The 21,071-nt window shown below is 38.7% G+C and overlaps 1 protein-coding gene across 1 annotated transcript in view; it reads right to left on the bottom strand.

Annotated features, from left to right (window-relative positions):
* Positions 1 to 21,071, bottom strand: part of LOC147323344 (protocadherin-15-like) — a 233,088-nt gene that overhangs the window by 199,228 nt on the left and 12,789 nt on the right. The window contains exon 2 of the mRNA XM_086303646.1: positions 3,276 to 3,426. Coding sequence (XP_086159772.1) covers positions 3,276 to 3,408 — 133 coding nt within the window. The 5' untranslated portion in view covers positions 3,409 to 3,426. The remainder of the gene's footprint in view (positions 1 to 3,275; positions 3,427 to 21,071) is intronic.

Here is a 21,071-nt window from a genome sequence, read left to right as displayed (position 1 = left end):
CAGTTACCAGCTGTCAGCTACATAGAAAAGGATCCTGGTGTTATTTGTCTCTCAGAAACAGTTCATAACTTCCCTTCAACTCATTCATGTCACCTAAAAGGTAAACCTGTTTCTCCGTCACCTGTTCAGCTCTGATGATTCAGTAAGGATATCTCCTGGTTTCATCTTCATGTTTCCCTCTCACCACATATCCAAACCGATATCATGACGAGCAGCTTTTACAGCTGTGGCTCCAGCAAACATCAGCTGATAGTAGAAATTAACATTAAATACATTCTAACAACAGCTGATCAAGCTTAAATGTGCTGCTGTTGTGTAGCGCGACCTCCGCTGGTTTCCTCTTTCTGGCGCAAGAGAAACGCCAATCAGCTGATCATTGATGAGTTTCATGATTGAATTAGCATCTTTCTAGCTGAAGTAGTACGGGACAAATTGCGTTCCTTTTCACCTCAACTATAAAGTTCGACCTCCTCGGCTGTAATTGGTTCAGCCCAGAGTCGATCATGACCAACTGGCCAATCCACCACATCATTTATACCGTTAAAAAAAGAAAAGAAATAAAACCCCATCGGCCCATAAAAATGAAAAATCACGAGCGGCCCACTGGGTATGCCCGATGGCCAGTGCAGCCCTGACACCCACCTTAACATTTACATTGGAATCAATAGCATGTCTTTGGTTAGGTAGGCTATTCTGCTTTTGCTTCTTTTGTTTCTTCTTCTTGTATATTATTTGTAATTTCAATGAAACTTTCATATAAATGCAACTATTACATGACATTTACTAAATTAGTCCGTCTTTAAATCTGTCTGTAAACAAGACAAAGGACTTTAGGTGATGACCATATACATTTACAACATAAAGATCCCCATTAAATTGCTATTTCTAACTTTGAGCTTGTAATAGGTTGCAGTTTCACTGTGGTGGTTCACTGTCAGGTTTGCCTCCCCAACTTTTTTTGGAGTCTTGTGAGGTTTACTATCAACATTCTTATCCGTCATGCAGCGCCAACAGGGAGGTGTCTAATTAGTCCCAAATTCATTCTGCAGCATGACAATGGTCCCAAACATACAGCCAGAGTCATAAAGAACCATCTTCAGAGACAAGGAGTCCTGCAACAGATGGTATGGCCCCCGCAGAGCCCTGATCGTAACTTCATCATGGCATTCTGGGATTTCATAAATAGAGATGGCACGATACCACTTTTTTATGTCCGATACCGATATCATAAATTTGGATATCTGCCGATACCGATATGAATCCGATATAGTGTTTTTTAATCAACAAAACTGTTTTTTTTAATATCTTGCTGCATTTTGTATAAGTTCATACTCAAGTTTAAAACAACAACTACACTAAAGCTATTCTGTTATACCTGTATGCAAAAAAAAATATTTCATAGTTCAGCAATACTGATCAATCTAATAAACTTAAACCTACACCATCCTCCCTATTCTGGTATTTTAAAGAGTACTTAGCGTAAATATTAAGCAACCTAACTAATAGGGTTCCAACTCCCAGCAACAACAAAAATAAATAAATAAAAAATAGGGAACCACCCCTCACGCGCCACCTCATGATGCTTAATCGACGTAATCAACCTTAATTTGATGCAGTGTGGAAAAAAATGCACAGAAATAAATTATTTTTCAAGAAATATTAAATAGATTCAACATCTTTCTTCAACAAAATTGCAGAATTCACAGATGGTGCCTTCCCAAAGGAAAAAGTACTATAGCTTACTAGGGTATGTTAGACTTAATAGTTACTATATACAGTAATTGACTTCTATTCATTTTACATCAAATTAAAACTTTGGGTGTCAGATAATTCTTTATTAAAAGCTCGACATTTTAAATGAGAATAAGAAAGAAAAGTATGTCTTTGTGCCCCCTTTTCCCTGTTAATGCCCTATCGGCCCCCCTGGCTAAACTTTGCTAGATCCGCCCCTGCACAGTTACCAGCGTCAGCTACGTAGAAAAAGATCCTCGAGTAGAAAGTAATATTAAATAAATTCTAACAACAGCTGATCAAGCTTAAACGTGCTGCTGTTGTTCAGCCCCTGGTTTCCTCTTTCTGGTGCAAAGTGGGCCAAAAACAAACTAGAGACACGACTGGCGACAGAAAAGCCGATCAGCTGATCGTTAAGCAGTTTCATGATTGAAGTAGCAGCAAGAAGAGGCAGTCGCTCCATATATCGCTTGTTAAGCTTAACGCAGGAATGCTTTACAAACATTCAGAGATGGACTTACACACTTGCTTTACTTCTCTCGGGGATAACTTTGTTGGAGATGAAATGCCGGGTTGCTAGCGAAGCTCCAAATGCTATCCAGACCACCGACAGGTCCCGCATGCCACAGCCGCTCTATCACGTGATGCATACTGCTCCGACGTGCTAACGTTCTGAGGTGAGTTACGGCGTGTTGCAAGTTTTGTGAGGTGCTTTCGTGATATTTAATGGATCGGATTACATTTTTTATTTTTCTCCGATATCCGATCCAGTAATTTAGGTCAGTATCGGACCGATACCGATACATAATATCTGATCGGTCCATCTCTATTCATAAACAGACACGAGCAACTGAGATGAACTGTGGCAACTCCTCCAAGACTTTACCTGCTGGACACGTTGAACAACTGTGTTTACGTGTAAAACCCAAACACCAATAAAGCTATTACTTTTCCATATGCAGCCTCTTCAAACCACCATATTGGTATTTCAACAGCAGAAATATAGTTTGGTCTGCTGAACCAAGGTGCAATACAGTACTTTGAGCCATGACAATAATTCAGCAAAAAAGAAAAAGAAAAAAAATCATCATTATTTTATGCATAATTGAGATAAAAATTTACTTTTTTCAGGGTGAGCAGGGAGGACTATCGCTACATGGTACACTGCATGTAAGTCATAAAATCAAAAAGAATCAATAACCCACGAAGCGTGGCTTAAGCAGATGGTATTAATTCTGAAGTACTGGCAGAAATGGGTATAAAATGTAATATAAACAGGAAAAAAGCTGCAGTAGATGTTAGAATAAAAAGTAAAAGCGATTACATTCAAGATCCCCAGACAAGACCTTGTCACACATGAAATCATGAAAGAATAAAAAATCCTGCACTTTACTACCTAAAATAAGCCTTGACTCAAAAAAGTCATGCACAGTGCTGATATTAAAGCAGACTGAAGTACTGAATGAGACACATGAGACAAAACAAAGAGACAAAGTGGAGAGGGAGGACAGTGATCAGGACATGCAAAGAGAAACTCGCTTTACCTTCCGTGTCTTGGCCAAGGCAGGTTGATAGCATCAGCAGATACAGGACTCCCATTCCTGTTACACTTGACCATTTGCACCAGCCCCATGACAGCGGCCCCGTTAAGCGCATTCTAACCATCTTCACCACCATGCTTCACCAAGCATCCAGCTGGGCGAACAGAGAGAGACAGAGCAGACAGTTAGTCCCAATCAACTGATTCACTTTTAGCTGTGCAGTGTGCAACATTGAAAGCAGCAGCATAAAAACATCTGGTGGCCTCACTCATTGGAAAATAGAGAAGAAAAAAAAAATTCAAGTAAATTGCAGGTGTTGCCTTTATGTAATGCCTGACCCGTACCCAGGGTCTCAGTGAAATGCAATCTGGAAGCATATTTAGAGATTCTCTCCACAACTAAAAGAAACAGGCAGCAGGCAAAAGGAGTTGCAGAGCATTTGATTGCAAGTCTTCTGAGAGAGCAGAGAGACTCTGCAGAGGGTTATGGATATGGTTAAGCTTAGATTAATGTAATGTGAAAAACACTTCACCTGCAATCTACTCCCTTGCATTTGAATCTCAGCTTACCAAGTTTGACTTCTTGGAAATGGATGCACCGATTTCCCATCCCTTCAGTAGAAAAAGACACTTTCCATATTGACATCGCCCTCCATTACATCCCTATGGGTGAGACATCATCCCAATCCAAAGCTCAGATATCATTTAATATTCATTTTGTGTCTGTACCTCACAGCCACTTTGTGGCAATCTAACATCTTTGATCAATCGTTGTGCTCGTGCATGAAAGCAAATGATTGTTTCACAGGGATTGCCGCCACAATGGGAAATATAGAAACCTGTGGATGATGAGAGGAAAGGAAATATTTTTGTGCAGTGTAAAATGCCAGTGGTGCTAACAACATTTCAGATCGTGCGGTGGAAAATGTGCCACATTTGAAATGCTCCACAGAAGAGCGGAGAGATATATTAAGCTGGCGTGCATGCAGTCTTGTCTCTGTGTGTGCATGTGTGTGAGTGTGTTTTAACCACTTAGGATGAGATTCATTAAATTTCATAGTGAGAACACAGAGATGAAGGGGAAAAAGTTTCTTTGAAGTTAAAGAAACATTTGTATACTGTCTGACTCTGTGTGTACATATCTATTAATTGGTCTTGGATTGGTTTGTAGCAGCATCATTTAAAGTGAGTTCAGTTAAGTACAAGGAAAAACATCTTTCAGTCACTCACGATACTGACACACAACTCTACATTAATCTAAACACTCTCAGTCAAGGGTGAGCCACACCTAAGCTCTCTTATGTATGATCTAAGGTCTGGTAACTGTCTGTTAATGTTCAAACCCTTGCAATTTTAGCTTTTAATTGAACGCAGTTCCTACAAATCAGATAGATATTTGTTAAATGTCACGGCTTAAACACAGAGCTGAGTACAAGGGAAATTCAAAATAGCACTCATAATATCAAATCAAGCACCTCCATGCTGTGCTTTCATCTTTCTATCGGAGCTGTAGTGTTTTTCTGCACAAGGTTTCAGTTACTTACATCTGTAGCTACAGAGGACGAGTCAAGCGCCGACACTGACGGTGTCTCTTGTTAAAAGTTCATTTCTCCCAATCATGGAATTCAATTACGTGAAATATTCGAGATAGTGAACTATAATATGCAAGCACCTTACCCTTGTTTCATTCTTTATCTGCTTAGTTTTGCAGTCACACTGAGAACATTATTTAATCTGCATAAAAAATTTACCTGAGCAGGACCTTAATATACTGATACTGAACTCAACTAGGCTTATTCAGTTAGGACAACATTAACTGCTCCTCATCATGCAAAATCTGCTGTCTGTTTAATTAGAGACTAATTTATGAATCTCCCGTGGCAGAAATTCCTGTGACAGAGTCAAATTACTTTTGCCCAACCCTCTGAGTGGAGATAAAGTTGGCTGACAATGAAAATAAAACTGTGATATTCCACCAAACCTCTGAGGGGAAACTCTGTAGTGACTGGGACTTGAACTAAGAGCAGCTTTATTTAACAAGTGCCTCTTAGACTAAATGATTCTCATAACCGAGTATGACATATTAATAACAAGTTTTTCCAGCTCTACGCGCGTACGTTTCCAGCTTTAGAAATGACAGTGTCACAGCAAGCCTGCAGGAATCTTAAAGCTCCTTGGATATTGTAGAGACATGCTGTCTCAACAGAGAAAGGATGTCTCAGCTTCAGAAGAGGGAGCCAGAACAATGCCCCAGGGCCCAGAAGGTAAAAGCAGCCCAGTATTAAGCGGGCACTACCACACTGCAAAGAATGCATATATTTGCTGTCAAGTCCTGGATCTTCTTGGGAGCCAGAGCTGAACTTTATGTAGTTTACATTTTCCTTATGAACTGAATTTTAGCTGCACATATTTACTCAATTATTCCAAACTCCACTAATTAAAAATAAGCGGAGCTTCTGAAAAGTTTTGCTGGCACTGGTCGTGCTGGAAAGTGTATTACTGTATGTGTGGGATCGCTTTTATGGCAACAAGTGTCTTTTAGCAGCATTTTAAGTGTTTAACAAGCCAAAGCAAAAAAAAAAAAGTTGCGTAAAAGAAGAAGAGAGCGGAATGAATGCACTGTCAGGACTTTAGATTGGAGTGGTTGTGTCAATGAATTTGCCGAGCATAAGGTCGAAAAATGAAGTACTGATGGGTGAGCAGTTCGTCTTTCTGCTTTTGTAAAGAATTCATGTGTGGAAAAACTGTAAAAGATCTAGAAGTTGATCCACTGGAAATGATTCTTGAATGAAAGATTCGATAATGAGGGATTCGCTTGTTTGGAAGGTTACCCCATCCGGTCAGTCTGTGGGGACCTGTGGTTAATGGGCTTCTCCATTTTTTCCCCCCATGCCTGTAGACATCACAGTTGTCTTTCTGTTACTTTAGCAAGTTGCATTTACTCCAGTGTGATGTGGTGGTATGTCAGCCCCGGGGCCAGTCACGGAGGTGTTAGGCCTGTGGGCAGTTGGGTCTAATTTTTATGAGTCCTAAATGTTTCAAAACTTTGAGTGCACATCTTACACACATCATTGTTTTCATCCTGTACATTGACACAGTGCCTCTTTCTATTAAATATGCAGACATTTTCAGAGCTTCTCCCCCTTCTAACATGAACCACCCAGATCAATCAAAGTTTGAACCAAAACTGCAAGCGAGGCAGCTGTTTATTCTTTTCTTTTTTTTTTTAAAGGGCCAAACAAAATTATGCCAGTGTGTTACATAATGACATACAGAAGTCACCGATAGAGGGTGAGAGTCTAAACAATGCAAACTAGCCAGGACTGTTTGGACACGAAGGAACCTTTATAGTGGAATTTCAGCTGTGCAACTGTGTTTAGCTATTAAAAATCCTATAAAATGCATAACAAAACTGAAAACCAAGCAATCAAGTGAGCACACTAATAAACTATAGTGTCAGTTACTCAGAAAACATCCACAAAGTAAAATAAGCTAAAGGAGATAAGTTGCTAAGCGACTGTCTTGATAGATTTTATGTGTGTATTTATGAATTGATTCATTGCACTTAAATACATACTGCACAATGTGATTAACTGAATCAATTAATCATATTCTGCAGCTAAATTGTGTGGCGGTTTGCACTGTGCATAACAAAATGCCAGCTCACTTTGCTGCTGTTAGTGGTGCTAGCGCTAGCAGGCTTTTCTTCTTTGCATCCATGCCCTTCTGCTCAATGTAGTGTTGCATTGTTCAGATTACAAGAGAGAATATGGCAGTTTACTCTACCACAGCCAAAATACAGGAGTTGGCTATCTGTGTCCTTTCATAAATAGCCATGTTACAGTCATAGCTAATGCTTGTGTTTTATGTTTTTGTATAGTTGCTAAAAGCAACTGTGAATAATTATTTAGCCGGTTAGCTCCATTAGCTCCCTGTTAGTAACCACTATCTTCAAAGCAGTCTCTTCCTCCTCTTTGCCTGCTTAGATCAGCTCTCCTTTCACCTTGCTTGTTTACAACCTTCCATCACGAAGCGAGCTGCTGCTGTTTGCTAGGACTAGAGGCAGTTTGCTGAGTAACATCTTACAACTGATAGTTTATTTCCATTAACAATAATAAAATATGATACCAGCAAGTATTTCTGGTGCTGACTAGTAAGAGAAGGAATGCTCTAATCATCTGCTTGCATTCACCCTTAAAAATCATGGCATCATTCATTAAAGCTGATTAACCTCCTTAGGGAAGCATGGATGTCATATTATGATCCTGATAAAACACCAAAGAGCTCAAAAGGTGAGTTTGAAGTGTATTTAAATGACAAATGAAACACAAAACATAATTTGTCAGAGTTATAAAGTATTAGTGGATTTTTTTTCAACATAATTGGGTCAATTTTATATCATAAATTTAATCCTTTTTCCCAATAATCAACCACAGGTGATGCTATATTCAAGGTTCTCAAATAACCTTAACTCCTAACTCCTAGCAAAATCCCATGATGCATATTTAATTTGTACATTGAGCAACTACAAGCATACAGATATCCTAAAGCGTACAGGCTAAATATGTCATGGCATTTATTATGGACATGATGTGTATAAGCATAGCAGATACAGTATGCAAATGAAATTTAGATGTATTTTGAATAATAGCTGTCATCAGTTTCCTCTAAAAATGGTTTAAAAAATAAAACGTGCTTCAGGGTCAAGATGTTACTTTCGATTAAGTATGTAGCCACTCAACAACAATTATTTTAATTGTCACACAAACAATAATGAGTCACAGTTGCCTTTGAAGCCCAGTCACCCTTTGAAGTGAGACTCTCATAAGTTAAAATCACTGAGTTCATAACCTCAAACCTTAACAACCATGGCAGTATTAATCGTAGGTATAGATTTGTGCTTTATTAGACGTCATATTAAAAAGATGAACTCTGACTTTGAGGTCAAGGTCAATGAGATTAGGTGATAAAACTGTGGTATCAGTTCGAAAACCCGGCGTCACCTTGTACTCAAGTTATCGCATTGACAAACTTGGGTGAGTAAGTGCTTAGGGGACAGTAGGAAGGAAAAACACCCTTTTAACAGGAAGCGGTAGAAGCAGGGTCAGGGAGGGGCGGTCATCTGCCGGCACAGCGTGTGGGTGAAGGAAGGAATGTTCCATGAATCATTCGGACATTAAAAATCCACCTAAGACATGAGCCAGTGCTCTGTCTACACAACATGACAGAAAACTTCATAAAGAGCCCATTTCAGATGGTATCTTTTGCATAGCCTATCACAAAGACACATAATTTGCTCAGATTTCTTTAGTTGAATCTATGAAAAATGTCAAAGATATCAAAGTTTGACAGGCACAAAACAGTATTTTTGCACCAACAAGATGATTCCCAAAGCGCTATCAGCCAAAAATCTGCCTTATATACTGGATTTCCACTTTTGTTTGCCCATGTTCCAATAAATTGCTGCACCTATTTCACATTCTCCTAGAAAACAGAAATGAAGGGGCTCAAAAGTTTTTTTTACAGTACTGTATTATCAACAGACATTTGTAATCAATAAATACTGATTTAATCAGAAGGTCTTTTGTTGATTCACTAAGCCTAAATGTCTACGCTGAATATGCAAACAAGATGGGGAAGTTCATCTGAATGAAAGCTCGCCTCAGTAAAAGAATATTACACTGTGCTTCTGCCAAGCAATATGACCCCAGCTTCCTGATTAAGTGTAGATCAATCACAATTAAAGAGATACAGACAGAAAATCCCAGCAGCTTTAATCAGAATTATCAGGCTTGAAAACACTGACAGGCTGTGCCACTTATTTTAAAGTGATATTGATAAAGTTAATGTGTCCCAAATTTGCCATCCACTTTAATAAATGCTAAATTTATGTTTAATTACAGAAAAAAAGGGAAAAAAAGGCTTGGAAATCATTATTTGTATCCATATGGCGAACTTAAATAGGACACACTTAAAAAAGAAGTCTAAGAGTGCAGAAGTTATTTTATGCCAGTTGGCTTTCCTGGTTGAATAAATATAACTTTGCTTTATCAGTGCTACAGTCAACTATACATGCAAACATGTGTTTTAGAGATTTAACGGTGGAATATTTGATCATAGAGCTAAAAACAAGGATTCTTTTTGCATCATGCATGACACAGAATATTTGATAACAGTTACTGAATGCACCTTTGCATTATAATCACACAGTACTAACACAGTGTTAATACCTGGCCTGCAGTCCACATCAAAACACTGCACTTGTTTTTTGCATAACTAGTTAATACACCAAAGTATACATTTTTTGGTTTATTTTAAGAGAAATGTGCCACATAGATGTTAGCTATATTGTGTCAAAGCTCATTTTTAATGCTTGTTCCTTGTCAGTGGTTGCCAGCGTTGTGCTAGTTGATGTAATAAAAGACGTCAGTACCAGACAATTACAGGGAATTAAAACAATGTTGCCCAGTCAGACAGCTAGACAGATATATCACAAAAAAATCAATTTAAGAACAGCAACAATCCATCTAAGGAATTTCTTGTATCAATAAAAACACATTTTCATATACATTTTTGGACTCATCTCTGTGAAAAAAGAAGTTCTGGATCACAACTGTGAGACTCTTTCTTTGTGTGCATGTCTGTGTTGGGCTGAGTCGCTGCCTCATGTTTAATTCCCTAAAGTTGACAGAGCACTCTGGCAGACAATAGTAGGCCATGTTGTAAGCGTCAGTAACCAGGATGAAGTGTATTAGGGCTGAAGGCGCTTCTCCTCTGGTGGAACTTCAAAAACTTTTATTCCTCCAGAGAGGAGCGGAAATACACCCAGAAGAGAGCGAGCGAGCGCGAGAGAGACTCAGACAAAGGAAACGAAGAGGAAACGTGGAAATGCAGTGGAAACAGAAAAAGGAAACGGAGAAAACAGAGAACAAGAGGAGGGGTGGGTGGAGGGGGGGGGGGGGGGGGTGGTGGCAACAAGAGATTACTTAAGGAAAAAGGAAGCAAGAAAAAAAGAAGGAGACTTTGTCCATGTCAGTACTACACAGACAGAAGAAAAGAGAAAATAGGAAAGAGCCAGAGTCTGCGCCCTGAACTTTAAAGGTGACTGCTTTGATTCAAAGGTTTGCTTAATACCTTGATTTTTTTTTTTCCATTTAGAGTTTCCATTATTCTGATGCATTTCCAAACCACTCTTTATCTGAACAATCAGTTACTGAACCAGCCTGCTTTAACCACGTATTGAGTGCTCCAAATGGTTACATTGCATTAGCAACCACAGCACATAGCTAATTAGCAATATTACATAATGGCTTTGTTTAAAGTGTTGCATTTCATCCTGTTTTTACACCAACGCAAAACCTACTTCTATTAAAAAAAAAAGTTAAATTTACCGCATTGCTTCAATAGGACACGTTAACAGACAATCCTGCTGCTTTTATGCCTCCCTGTCAGAACCTGATATTAACCAAGCAACCGAGAAGAGCATAAGTTATGACAATGATTCGTTTATAGCATCCTAAATAGCTAAAGCAGTTATCTAGATTAGTTATTTGTAGAAAATCAATAAATACATTTATGTGCAGCTATAATATATCTGAACAAGGTTAACCAAGCAAAAATTTGGATCCTGAATCACCATCGACTTCTAGTCTTTTCTCAGCATCTTGTCATGATTGACAAAAATACTTCCAAAGAGTCCAATATAGTTCTTAAACATCACCTTTGGTGTCCTTTTTCTATTTTTTAGTAAGCAAAAGCTTCTATACAAGAATTGTCTTCTACCTTTTTTATTGATTCGTTTAAACTTTCTTTAAAAAAAAGGAATAATAACATGGAAATACACTTAAGTGATGACTCAAACCCACAATTTTGAGTCCAACATTTTTCCTAAACCCTTGAAGTTTCTGTCGTCGTACCGTGACCAGTTTTGACCATAGAGATTAGTGATGGGTCGTTCGCGAACGAAATGGCTCTTAGAGCCGGCTCTTTGACGTGAACGACGCGAGCCGGCTCCTTATCGCGAGCCGTCACGTGGGGTTTTTTTTTTTTCTTTCTCTCACCCTCTCTCTCTCTCGCACTTTTTTTCCGCTTCACTCTGCACGCGAGCCTTGTGCTTTACGCTGGGCAGAGGGGGGGGAGGGGCGGTAGTTACACTCAGTAGCACAGGAACAGAGCCAGAGAGAGAGAAAGAGAGGCAGGGACAACAACATTAGAAAGATATAGTAATCATCCACAACTATTTTCGGTTGCAGATGATAAAGGATTCAGAAAGTTTATTCATGCAGGTCCATATGACAGAGAATGTGCATCTTCTGTTTGTTTTCATATTATAATTTATATTTAATTGTGTTGTGGTTTGCAGTGTTTTGTGTTCTTTTCACTTTAAATTTGTAAAAGGAAAAAGCTTAAAATTTAAATAGTTAAAAGTTGAAATGTGAATAGTTGATTTTTGTATTATATGATTTGTTTATTACATTTTATGTGGAGTGAATAAATAAAAGTATATTTACGGTGGCCCCTAGAGACAAAGCACATACAAACTTCAAATCACGTACGAACTCTGAAGCATGTACAAACTCAAAAACACGTACAAACTCCAAAACACGTAAAAACTCCAAAACACGTAAAAACTCCAAAGCACGTAAAAACTCCAAAGCACGTAAAAACACGTACAAACTCCGAAGCACGTAAAAACTCAGAAGCATATAAAAACTCAGAAGCACATAAAAACTCAAAACACGTACAAAAGACAACAGAAGTGCTCCAGGATGCTGGGCACAGTGTTGAGCCTTTGTTATCTTGTGGCTACACAAGCCAGCAAGTACCAACGACTGGATTTGGTGTGTGGTAATAACAGGTAAATGAACTTTTTTTTTTAATTATTTGAATATATATGAGTGCCTGTGTATAAATACACAAACAATACACATATGCTTTCAATTGTGTAATTTAAGTGATCTAGTAGCTCTGCTTTGGAAGTTCAGTTCATGCTAGAAATGTGTTTTGGAGTTTGTACGTGTTTTGTCTCTAGGGGCCACCGCATATATCTATATATAAACATATATAAATAAAACCACTTTTTTTTTTTTTACGTTAGTAATTCCTTTTGTGCATAATTTTATATTATTGTTAATAATAAATGAAATAATAATAATAATAATAATGGATACTTTATTGATCCCCATGGGGAAATTACTTGTTTTTCTCTGCATTTGACCCATTCACTCAGTGGGCAGCCCACTAAGCAGGCACCCGGGGAGCAGTGTGTAGGGACGGTACCTTGCTCAGGGGTACCTCAGGGTAGCCGTTAAGTGGATTCGAACCGCCGACCTTCCGATCATGGGGCGACCACTTTACCTACTGAGCTATCCCTGCCCCATAAATAAAATAAAGCAACAAAACAACCTGAAGAGCCGGTTCGGAGCCGAAAGAGCCGGTTCTCTAAAAAGAGCCGGAAATCCCATCACTAATAGAGATGATGTCAGGGTTTAATTTATGTGCTCCTTAAAACTCCTTATCAAATCTTCAGTAGATGGGCAGTTTCAAAGGCATTAAAATACTGGTGCATGGGACACTGTGAGCTTTTAAAAGCTCAGCTTAAAGGTGTGCTATAAATGATTTATGCTAATAAAAGTCTGTAAAAGGCACAATGACAACTGACTAGTTTTGTGAACTCAACAAGGGAAACAGCAAAGTGGCATTTTGGAAAGACAGGTGCCCATAAGACGCATTAAAGGCCTAGACCTGGGAGTCGATACATCGCATGTTAACAAGAGGATACTGATCGCAGGGTGGGGAGGAAATAAGTAGAGGGTATAGCCAACATATTGGAAGGATAAAGAAGATAATAAGGTAGAAACAATGGCAAACAAAAAAGTTAAGGGCCCTAAAAACAAGCGAACAAATAAAACAGACAAGCTCTGGATTGGAAAAAACGAAAATTTGGGCTTTAAACAGATGCAATATTGATAGATAACATGTGTTTTGTTAAAAAATAGTAATATAAAGAAGCTACGTAAGTTAACCTGAAACAATAGGAGAAAATAGAGACGATGACATGCTGTCTCAAGTTGTTCAGCTCCTTTTTTGTTTGTGATCAGCTTCTTGTCGCTGCGTGTGACTGATGAGAGGTTCTCGCTGTCACTCTGACTGACTGTATATGTGTGTGCGCAGAAAAAGACAACAAATCAAAATATTTTCCTTTAGCTGTCATGACCGACATCTGACTATGTCTTTTCTGTCAGTCCGTCTGTTTTGCCTGCCTGTGTTGCTTGTGTAAGTGTGCGTCTGTCTGTTTCTTTTTTCAGTGTTCTGTTTGCTTTGTATCTTTCACAGTTTCTATGCTGCCAAGACAAGAAATTTCCCTCTTATTTTCTGTTCCAACAGATGGCTGACAGCCTTACTGAGCAACTTACTGTGGGGTTTACTGTCAGGCTCAAGTGTGCTGGACAGAGAGCAAAATGATCCGCGACTCGTTGCTTGTAGGATGGTCTGTAACAGAGCCGTGGTGACAGGACGGCAAAACACAAAGCACGGTGACGTTTTTTTTTTTTTTCCCCAAATCCTATTTACTCAATAGGATTTCGTTTTTGTGTATCATTCAGTGTTTAAGTGGACTTTGAATCATAAAACAAAAGAGTAGCTTCCAATAATTCTGCACACGTAGACAACATTTAGAGTCTGCTTTTTGTTCCTTGCATAAGCTTGTATAATTCTATCAAATGAAGTCTAGAGAACACATATAGATGAGATTTACAGTAATACGTGCCCCTGCATTTGGAGTTTGAACAGCCATTAAACCACTTCGGTGGGATTGCAACATGCTGATTAAGGATATAATGCAGCAGCATCAGAGAGCACACACACACACACACACATATCCACAGTGTTGACTAGGCTCATACTGTTCTGCCAATCTCAGCAAGTGTCACAGGGACAGGCGGCACCTGCTAGTGTGAAGAAATGGTAGCCAAATAACATCATTTCCCTTGCTGCGCCCAAGTGGACAGAGAAAAATATTTAGTAAGAGACAGAAAGTAAGCACATATTTTCAAACTGTTTTTAAAGCCTCTGGTCTTAATGCTAAGGTTCTGAATTGATAGTTTTCAATAAGTGAAAAAGAGTTTCAGAACAAGAAGAAACAAAAACTCCCAGATAAAGGAAGGTGCAAATATATATATATATATATATATATATATATATATATATATATATATATATATATATAAGAATGCAACCTAAGGAACTTGGAAAGAAAAGAATCTGGACTTCTTTAAGTTTCCTTGAAGACGTTTCACCTCTCATCCGAGAAGCTTCTTCAGTTCTAAGAGTAATTGGTGAAGAGTCGCAGATTTTAAGCCCTATGGGAGTGTCCCCAGCAGGGTCATGAACGCCCTATTGATCCTCTACCTAATCACATGAGCTAAGGTGTGAAAACGGGTGTAGGTCACAATCAGCCAAGGTTTTGGGTAAACCCATTATGAAATCTGGCCCCACCCTAACACGTGATTTCCTGAGGTCAGATGGCCCAGGATGTGAGTGGGCGTAAGCCACCGCCTCTGTTCAAAGAGGGCCATTCACAGTGGACATGGATGGCTTCTTTCACTCCTCTTTCAATGAGCAGTGCAGTTCCATGCTCCTTTTATTATCCAGGGTAACAAAGTTCTGTCTGAGTAGAATAAAAATACTCGTAGCCAAAAGGCTTCTACTCAAACAAGAGCAGAAAAGATAAACAAAGGCAGGAACAGAGCCCAATAAATAAGTTTATAAGTAAATAAGGAAAATGTAAAAATGCAATAAAGTTTTCCTTTTATTGCTAGTTAAAGCTAGCTAACTGTTTGTATAGCAGTGAGATGTTTTAATGCTCTCTTAATGCCACCTTTGAGCAAACTCTCACTGCAAACTCTCATTATAAGGCTTTCAAGTTTGTCTTCTGCTGCTTTGTGGGGTTTCATCTGTACTCAAGTTGCAATTTTTATATTTTCAGTGGCACTTGAAGCAGTATTGGAGCCAGAATACTAAAAGATAGGATTACACTGCCACGTATTCATGTCAACAAAAACTGACACTTGTCGCAGTAACATTACCTCAAGTGCTACCAAATGAATGAAGCAATTTGTAGAATTTGTTTGCATCTGCCTCAAAGGGTTTTCTAGATGTAATCAGTCTACTATTGCTGAGCTCGTGGAAAGCACAATAAAACAAAATGTAGGCTGCGGAAATATATGTATCGATTAGTTGTGTCAACCCAGAAGGAAAAAGAAGGAAATGGGCAATGCAGAACAACATTTGTGAATATACAACAAATTGACAAAGCCAGACAGCAGAGAGGGGCTGGAAGTGCAAACAGAAGAAGAAAATGAAAAGCAAGTTTGCATGGAAGCCAACTGAGAATGAAAAGATGAAAAGAGAAAAGATGACAAAATAAATATGGTAACTTAAACGAGGAACAGAATAAAAGATTCAAGATAAAAGAAAGCAAGAAAAGTAGCAAATATAAGTGTGTCACATTTTACAGGGTAATTATCAGAGGTGGGACCAAGTCATTGTTTTGCAAGTCTCAAGTAAGTCTCAAGTCTTTATCCTCAAGTCTCAAGTCAAGTCTCAAGTAATGTCAGGCAAGTCAGAGGTCGAGTCTCAAGTCACTGGTGTAAAAGTCCGAGTCAAGTCACAAGTCTGAAACTTTGAATTTCAAGTCCTTTCGAGTCTTTAAAAAAAAAAAACAACGAAAAAATAATGTTGCAGTTATGCTAAATGTAAATATTAGACCATGTAATTTTAAAATCTGTGTTTTTCTCAACACATGACAAAATAGTTAACTTAGAAAATATACACAAATTGTGAAATTGCACCTCTTTAAAATGCAGCTCAATTAAACCTAGCTCCAAGAATAGTTTTCACCGACAGTTCTGAGATAAGCTGCATGTCATTCTTGGATGCGGTTGTAGGACCGGCTTTAAAATCGCATGACAAAAATATCATACACATTAAAAAAACTGTATCACCAACGTAGCCTGGACAACATTTGCTAGTTAGATGAAGTCAGCTATCTCATCGTAGCATATTTATATGCATATTTATAATCATACGGTTCTTGGAGTGAGTGCATACACTCATGAAGTTTAGTAACTTCAGGTCACTGCAACAAGCCCAGGTACAGTTTACCGACGGATGGGTGCAGGACCTTGAAATGCACCGTGTAGAAAGTAAAGACCATCGTACGTATCATAAGTTTACCAGTCTCACAAATCGTCGTCATAAATACACATTCGTTAACCGTTTATTAATAGGACCTTTGAGCTCAACGGTAATTAATTAGTAGTGGAAATAATTTCTGGTAGCATCACAGAAATGTAGCAGTGACAATAACACTGTATGCTGTAATCGTACTGGGCAATTAGTGATACAAAAAACCTGTTTTATCCTGTGAATAAAAGTATATGTTTTTGTCAATGTACCATAATAACAGAGGCGAAACGCAATATTGTGTCAGGACAATTCACTATTTATGCACAATAAATAAAGGAGCATAGCGCGACAATTTCTGTTCAGCGCCAGACTTGCTTGTAACCTGTATCACCAGTTATGTTATGAAAGTGACGTATTAACTACTTAAAAAACACTGACCTTCGTGTAAATGCTTGGAGCAGACTAACCTGTGAGCTGGAGTGTTCTGGGACGTTATATTTGACCTTTGAATGGCTGCAATCCAGGCCACCCGTCACCTCTTTGTTACTTCGGAAACATGGCTCGAACAATTTCTCTTCAACGAGGTAATCCGATAACAACCGATCTCTTTACCCGTCGGCTTCCCATGGCTGTCATGCGACCGGCTATTGCAGTTAATAATACAACGGCTTCTTGTGTTTCTTTTTATCGCTGTATAACTGATTTTAATTGAAAGCCTGCGTGCGCTAGTACCGCTTGCCACGAGTTCCCAGAATCCTTTGCGGTTCTACCCGTGAATGACGTCACATTTTCAATCTCTATATAATATGCATGTTAAATTTTGTATTTGGGGTAAAATATCAAGTCTTTTCAAGTAAACCGGTTCAAGTCCAATTCAAGTCCCAAGTCATTGGTGTAAAAGTCCAAGTCAAGTCACAAGTCTTAGAACATTTTTTCAAGTCAAGTCTAAAGTCATAAAATTAATGACTCGAGTCTGACTCGAGTCCAAGTCATGTGACTCGAGTCCACACCTCTGGTAATTATGCACTAAAGCATTAAAAAGCAGCAAGGTATAAACATAAGTGTTTCTTTTAATTATACTATATATTAGTAACACTATACCAGCAATATTATTTGCAGTCTTGAATTATTTAAATACAGCAGAGGTGGTAAAGCAAGACCAGTTTAAATTAGTGGGCACTAAGAGATCCAATGAGGGAAATAAGGTCAGCTGAGGACAATTTAGCCACATATCCAATGTATTAATTCTTGACAGATAGATGCTGTTAACTAATGACCTCAAGGCAGTTATTGCCACAGATTGTATCTCAGTGTAATTCATGCGTTTACTCGCTGGTTTGTGGACTCGTGTTTTGAAACCATTATAGCATTTTGGTGGTTCTAGTCTAGTCATAGAGTTAGTCCTCAGCAACACAAGTCTTTAAACTGACCCCAGAAACCACTGGTTACCAGGGTAAAATGTGCATTTCCTTACTGGATGATTGGTTACAAACATGTATAGCCTTCCTGCTATTGCTTTGGTCCCTAGCAATGTTGTATTGCACTTTTTTAAGTTTTACTGTCACTCTTTCTGTCTGTAGACAAGATGGCAACAAATACAGACTGCAATTTGGTGGCTAGAATTTCAAAGACAGGAATTAAAAGCACAGGGGACAAAACGAAGGAAAGGCATTGCCAAAATAAAACAGGATGTAAAAAAAAACCCCACACAGCAGCAACAACATACAATACAGTGAGTAAATACAGTAATGCAATGGGAAAACAAGGAAATGAGAACACTATAAATACAAGAGTCTGTGACGAAAGAGGAAGCAAAATTTAACAGACTTAAAACAAGAACCTGACACTGTGGTACTGAAAAGGACCCAGACAAACTGCTGGTTGCATTAAGCACAATCAAAACCCATGTGGCTAGAAAGATAGTACGAGTCCTTCATGACAAACACCCACCTCTGGAACAGACACAATCATTGTGTGGTTGTTGAACTAATATGAACTGCAAAAAAGTGGTTCATACACCACTACTGTATTTAATCATTAACAATGAATAAACTCTGTCTCGCTTTGCTATAGTTTGCCTTTTGTCTCTCTCTGCTCTCTTCTCCCTCCCCTCACCCCCACCCAGTCAGGGTGGATGGGTGCTCCTCCCTGGGTCTGGTTCCTATAAAAAGGGAGTAAAAAAAAGGAGTTCTTCCTTCCCGCTGTCACCACAAGCTCACTGATAAGGTGTCATGCGATTACTGGGATTCTTTACCTTATAACATGAAGAACCTTGAGGTAACTGCTGTTGTAAATTGGCAATATATGAATAATTTAATTTAATTTAACTGAATTGCATGCCACTGCTTGCACATTTTCAGATCTTTTTAAACTTAACTACAAGCTGTCTGTCTGTCTGTCAGTGATCCTGCAGGCATGGGCATGTCTAAAGGGTGGAGGAGGGAGGATAAGCTCCGCTGGCTAATTGGGTTTAAAGTTATTACGACTACTTGGATGCTGCTAGAGCTGTCCTGAAAGAGAGTTTGTTATTGCTCATGATTGACACCCTTACCAAACAACCCCATACATATTTCATCTTGTACTGAAATTAAAAAAAAATCATCACTGGTGAGCTAAACAATGTGTCAGTATAGCCATAACCACTCCTGTGTCTTTGCTCTACATCAAAATATGAAGCCTATAGCTCCTTATTAGTGGACTGAACATTTATTTCCTGTCTTTCTTTAAGCCTTCATAATTTTTTTCCTTTTCTCTTCCTGGGCAGATCTTTGCAATGCATCACACAACGGAGCATAGTAATAGTGCATGTGCTGATGTATTCACATGTTGCCTCTCACATGTGAGGGAGTGAATAATGAGGCATGCCCCGTGGTTAACATGGAGTAAGTAGGTGTTAACTATGACAGATTGTGCTGCCACTAGTGACCATGGCTGATCAGTCAGATAGCCTTCACCTCCCTTCTCCTCAATTATTTCACAGTCACATAACTGTACGGGTGGCAATAAATCTCACATCTCATTTAATGTGGTTGATTTCACCTCTAATGTCATAGTAGGTTCAATTTCCCTCAGTCAGATACTTTTTTTTGTGTGAAAAACTCCAGCTAACAATGAGTGAGCTTGCAACAGAAGCACCACATAGACGTGCGCTGGTTGGGTTCCAAAATGAGATATTAAACATTTAAACATTCAAAAGTGGTACCTGCTTTATACTAATTGTTCAGTGTCCCTATTCACTGCTAAAAACAAGAAGAAGAGTCGATTGTTTTGGTTTTCCGTTTTTGTTTCCCTTAATTTAATAAATTGTATATTTTTATGTTTTTCTTTATTTAAGTCTGAAAACATTGTGTATAAAACCAAAATGATGAGTTTAAAGTGAGACTCTGAAATGTATTTATAAACTACTTTTGGTAAGTAATTGAAGACAAAAAAGCTAAACAGCTAGCATAAATTTATAGCCTGTAAAATGGGAGTCTGTAGGAAGGAAACCACTGTCACTCATTTATTGTAGGGCATACAATGAAATGACATCTATCACAAGGAAATGTCTACTGGACTGTGACAGGCATCTATGATGGAAAAAAATGTGGGTTGGAATTCTTCTCTGTCTGCAGTGTTGCATTTTAATAGGCTACATGTTTCCCTGAAAATTCTAAATTCATTCACTTCAAGTCTACTTTGGTCTATTTTTGTTAACAGCAGGTATTCAGGAGTAATGGACACATTTATAACACGTTCTTGCAAGTAGCTGGCGTGGAGTCAAACCCATACCACTGTTAGCTCCGACCAGGGCTCTCCATTCTCACTGAATTCCCTACATTAAAATTTCAGACTTATATAACCTGCCTCTGTCAGCCTAGTGAACTAATTCCTACCCTCGCTGTGCAGACCTGACATACTGCCCTGGAACAGGCTTGCACGCAATCCACAGCTGCCAACACTGCTTAAACGTTGTCACCTGAGTCTAGCTGCAACGCTGCTGATCCAATGATTTGCAGAGCACTGATCGGCAAACACGGGACTTGGGCGCAAAGCTCTGTTTCAGTCATTATTTCATAATTTATTAATGAAGTGACTGAATAAATTAGCAAATGTGTAATCCAGTGATTCCAGCTGGTGAAAGCAGATCCTGCGTTGTTATATGTTACAGTGTGTTAAAGAAGATTCAGATCATTGGTTTATTCCCATCAGAGAGTTTTGATATTAAATAATTTGTGAGAATATTTACACTAAACACTTGACAAACAAGTGAAAAACAATTAAGTCAACAATAATGCAAAAGTGCTGTTGCCTCAAAGAACATATTAAAAACCCCTCAACTGCTTGCTTTGAAAAACAAGGTCATGAGTATTATACTGGATAGCAACAGAGAAACACTTACCATCTTCAAAACACTTCAAATCTGACAGCTTTGTTAAATATTAACAACAGCGGGGAGAATGAAGAATGGATGGGGGAGAGCACACGGGTGAACGGGTGAAAATAATTGGTCGTAAAGTTTTCGGTCGGTTTTAGGTTGCGGGAAAGGGAGCAGGAGAAAAACACAGAGAAGGAAACTGTTGGAGGGAAATAGGTGGCAAACTAAGCGTTTGCGTTTCAATTATCTTCTTAG

Source organism: Aulonocara sp. 'chitande type north' Nkhata Bay, linkage group LG8, assembly GCF_057382095.1.
Source record: "Aulonocara sp. 'chitande type north' Nkhata Bay isolate Kocher_YH1m ecotype deep benthic linkage group LG8, A_spYH_male_GT1.1, whole genome shotgun sequence".
NCBI classification, from domain to species: Eukaryota; Metazoa; Chordata; class Actinopteri; order Cichliformes; family Cichlidae; genus Aulonocara; species Aulonocara sp. 'chitande type north' Nkhata Bay.
This window is presented reverse-complemented; position numbering and strand designations above follow the sequence as displayed.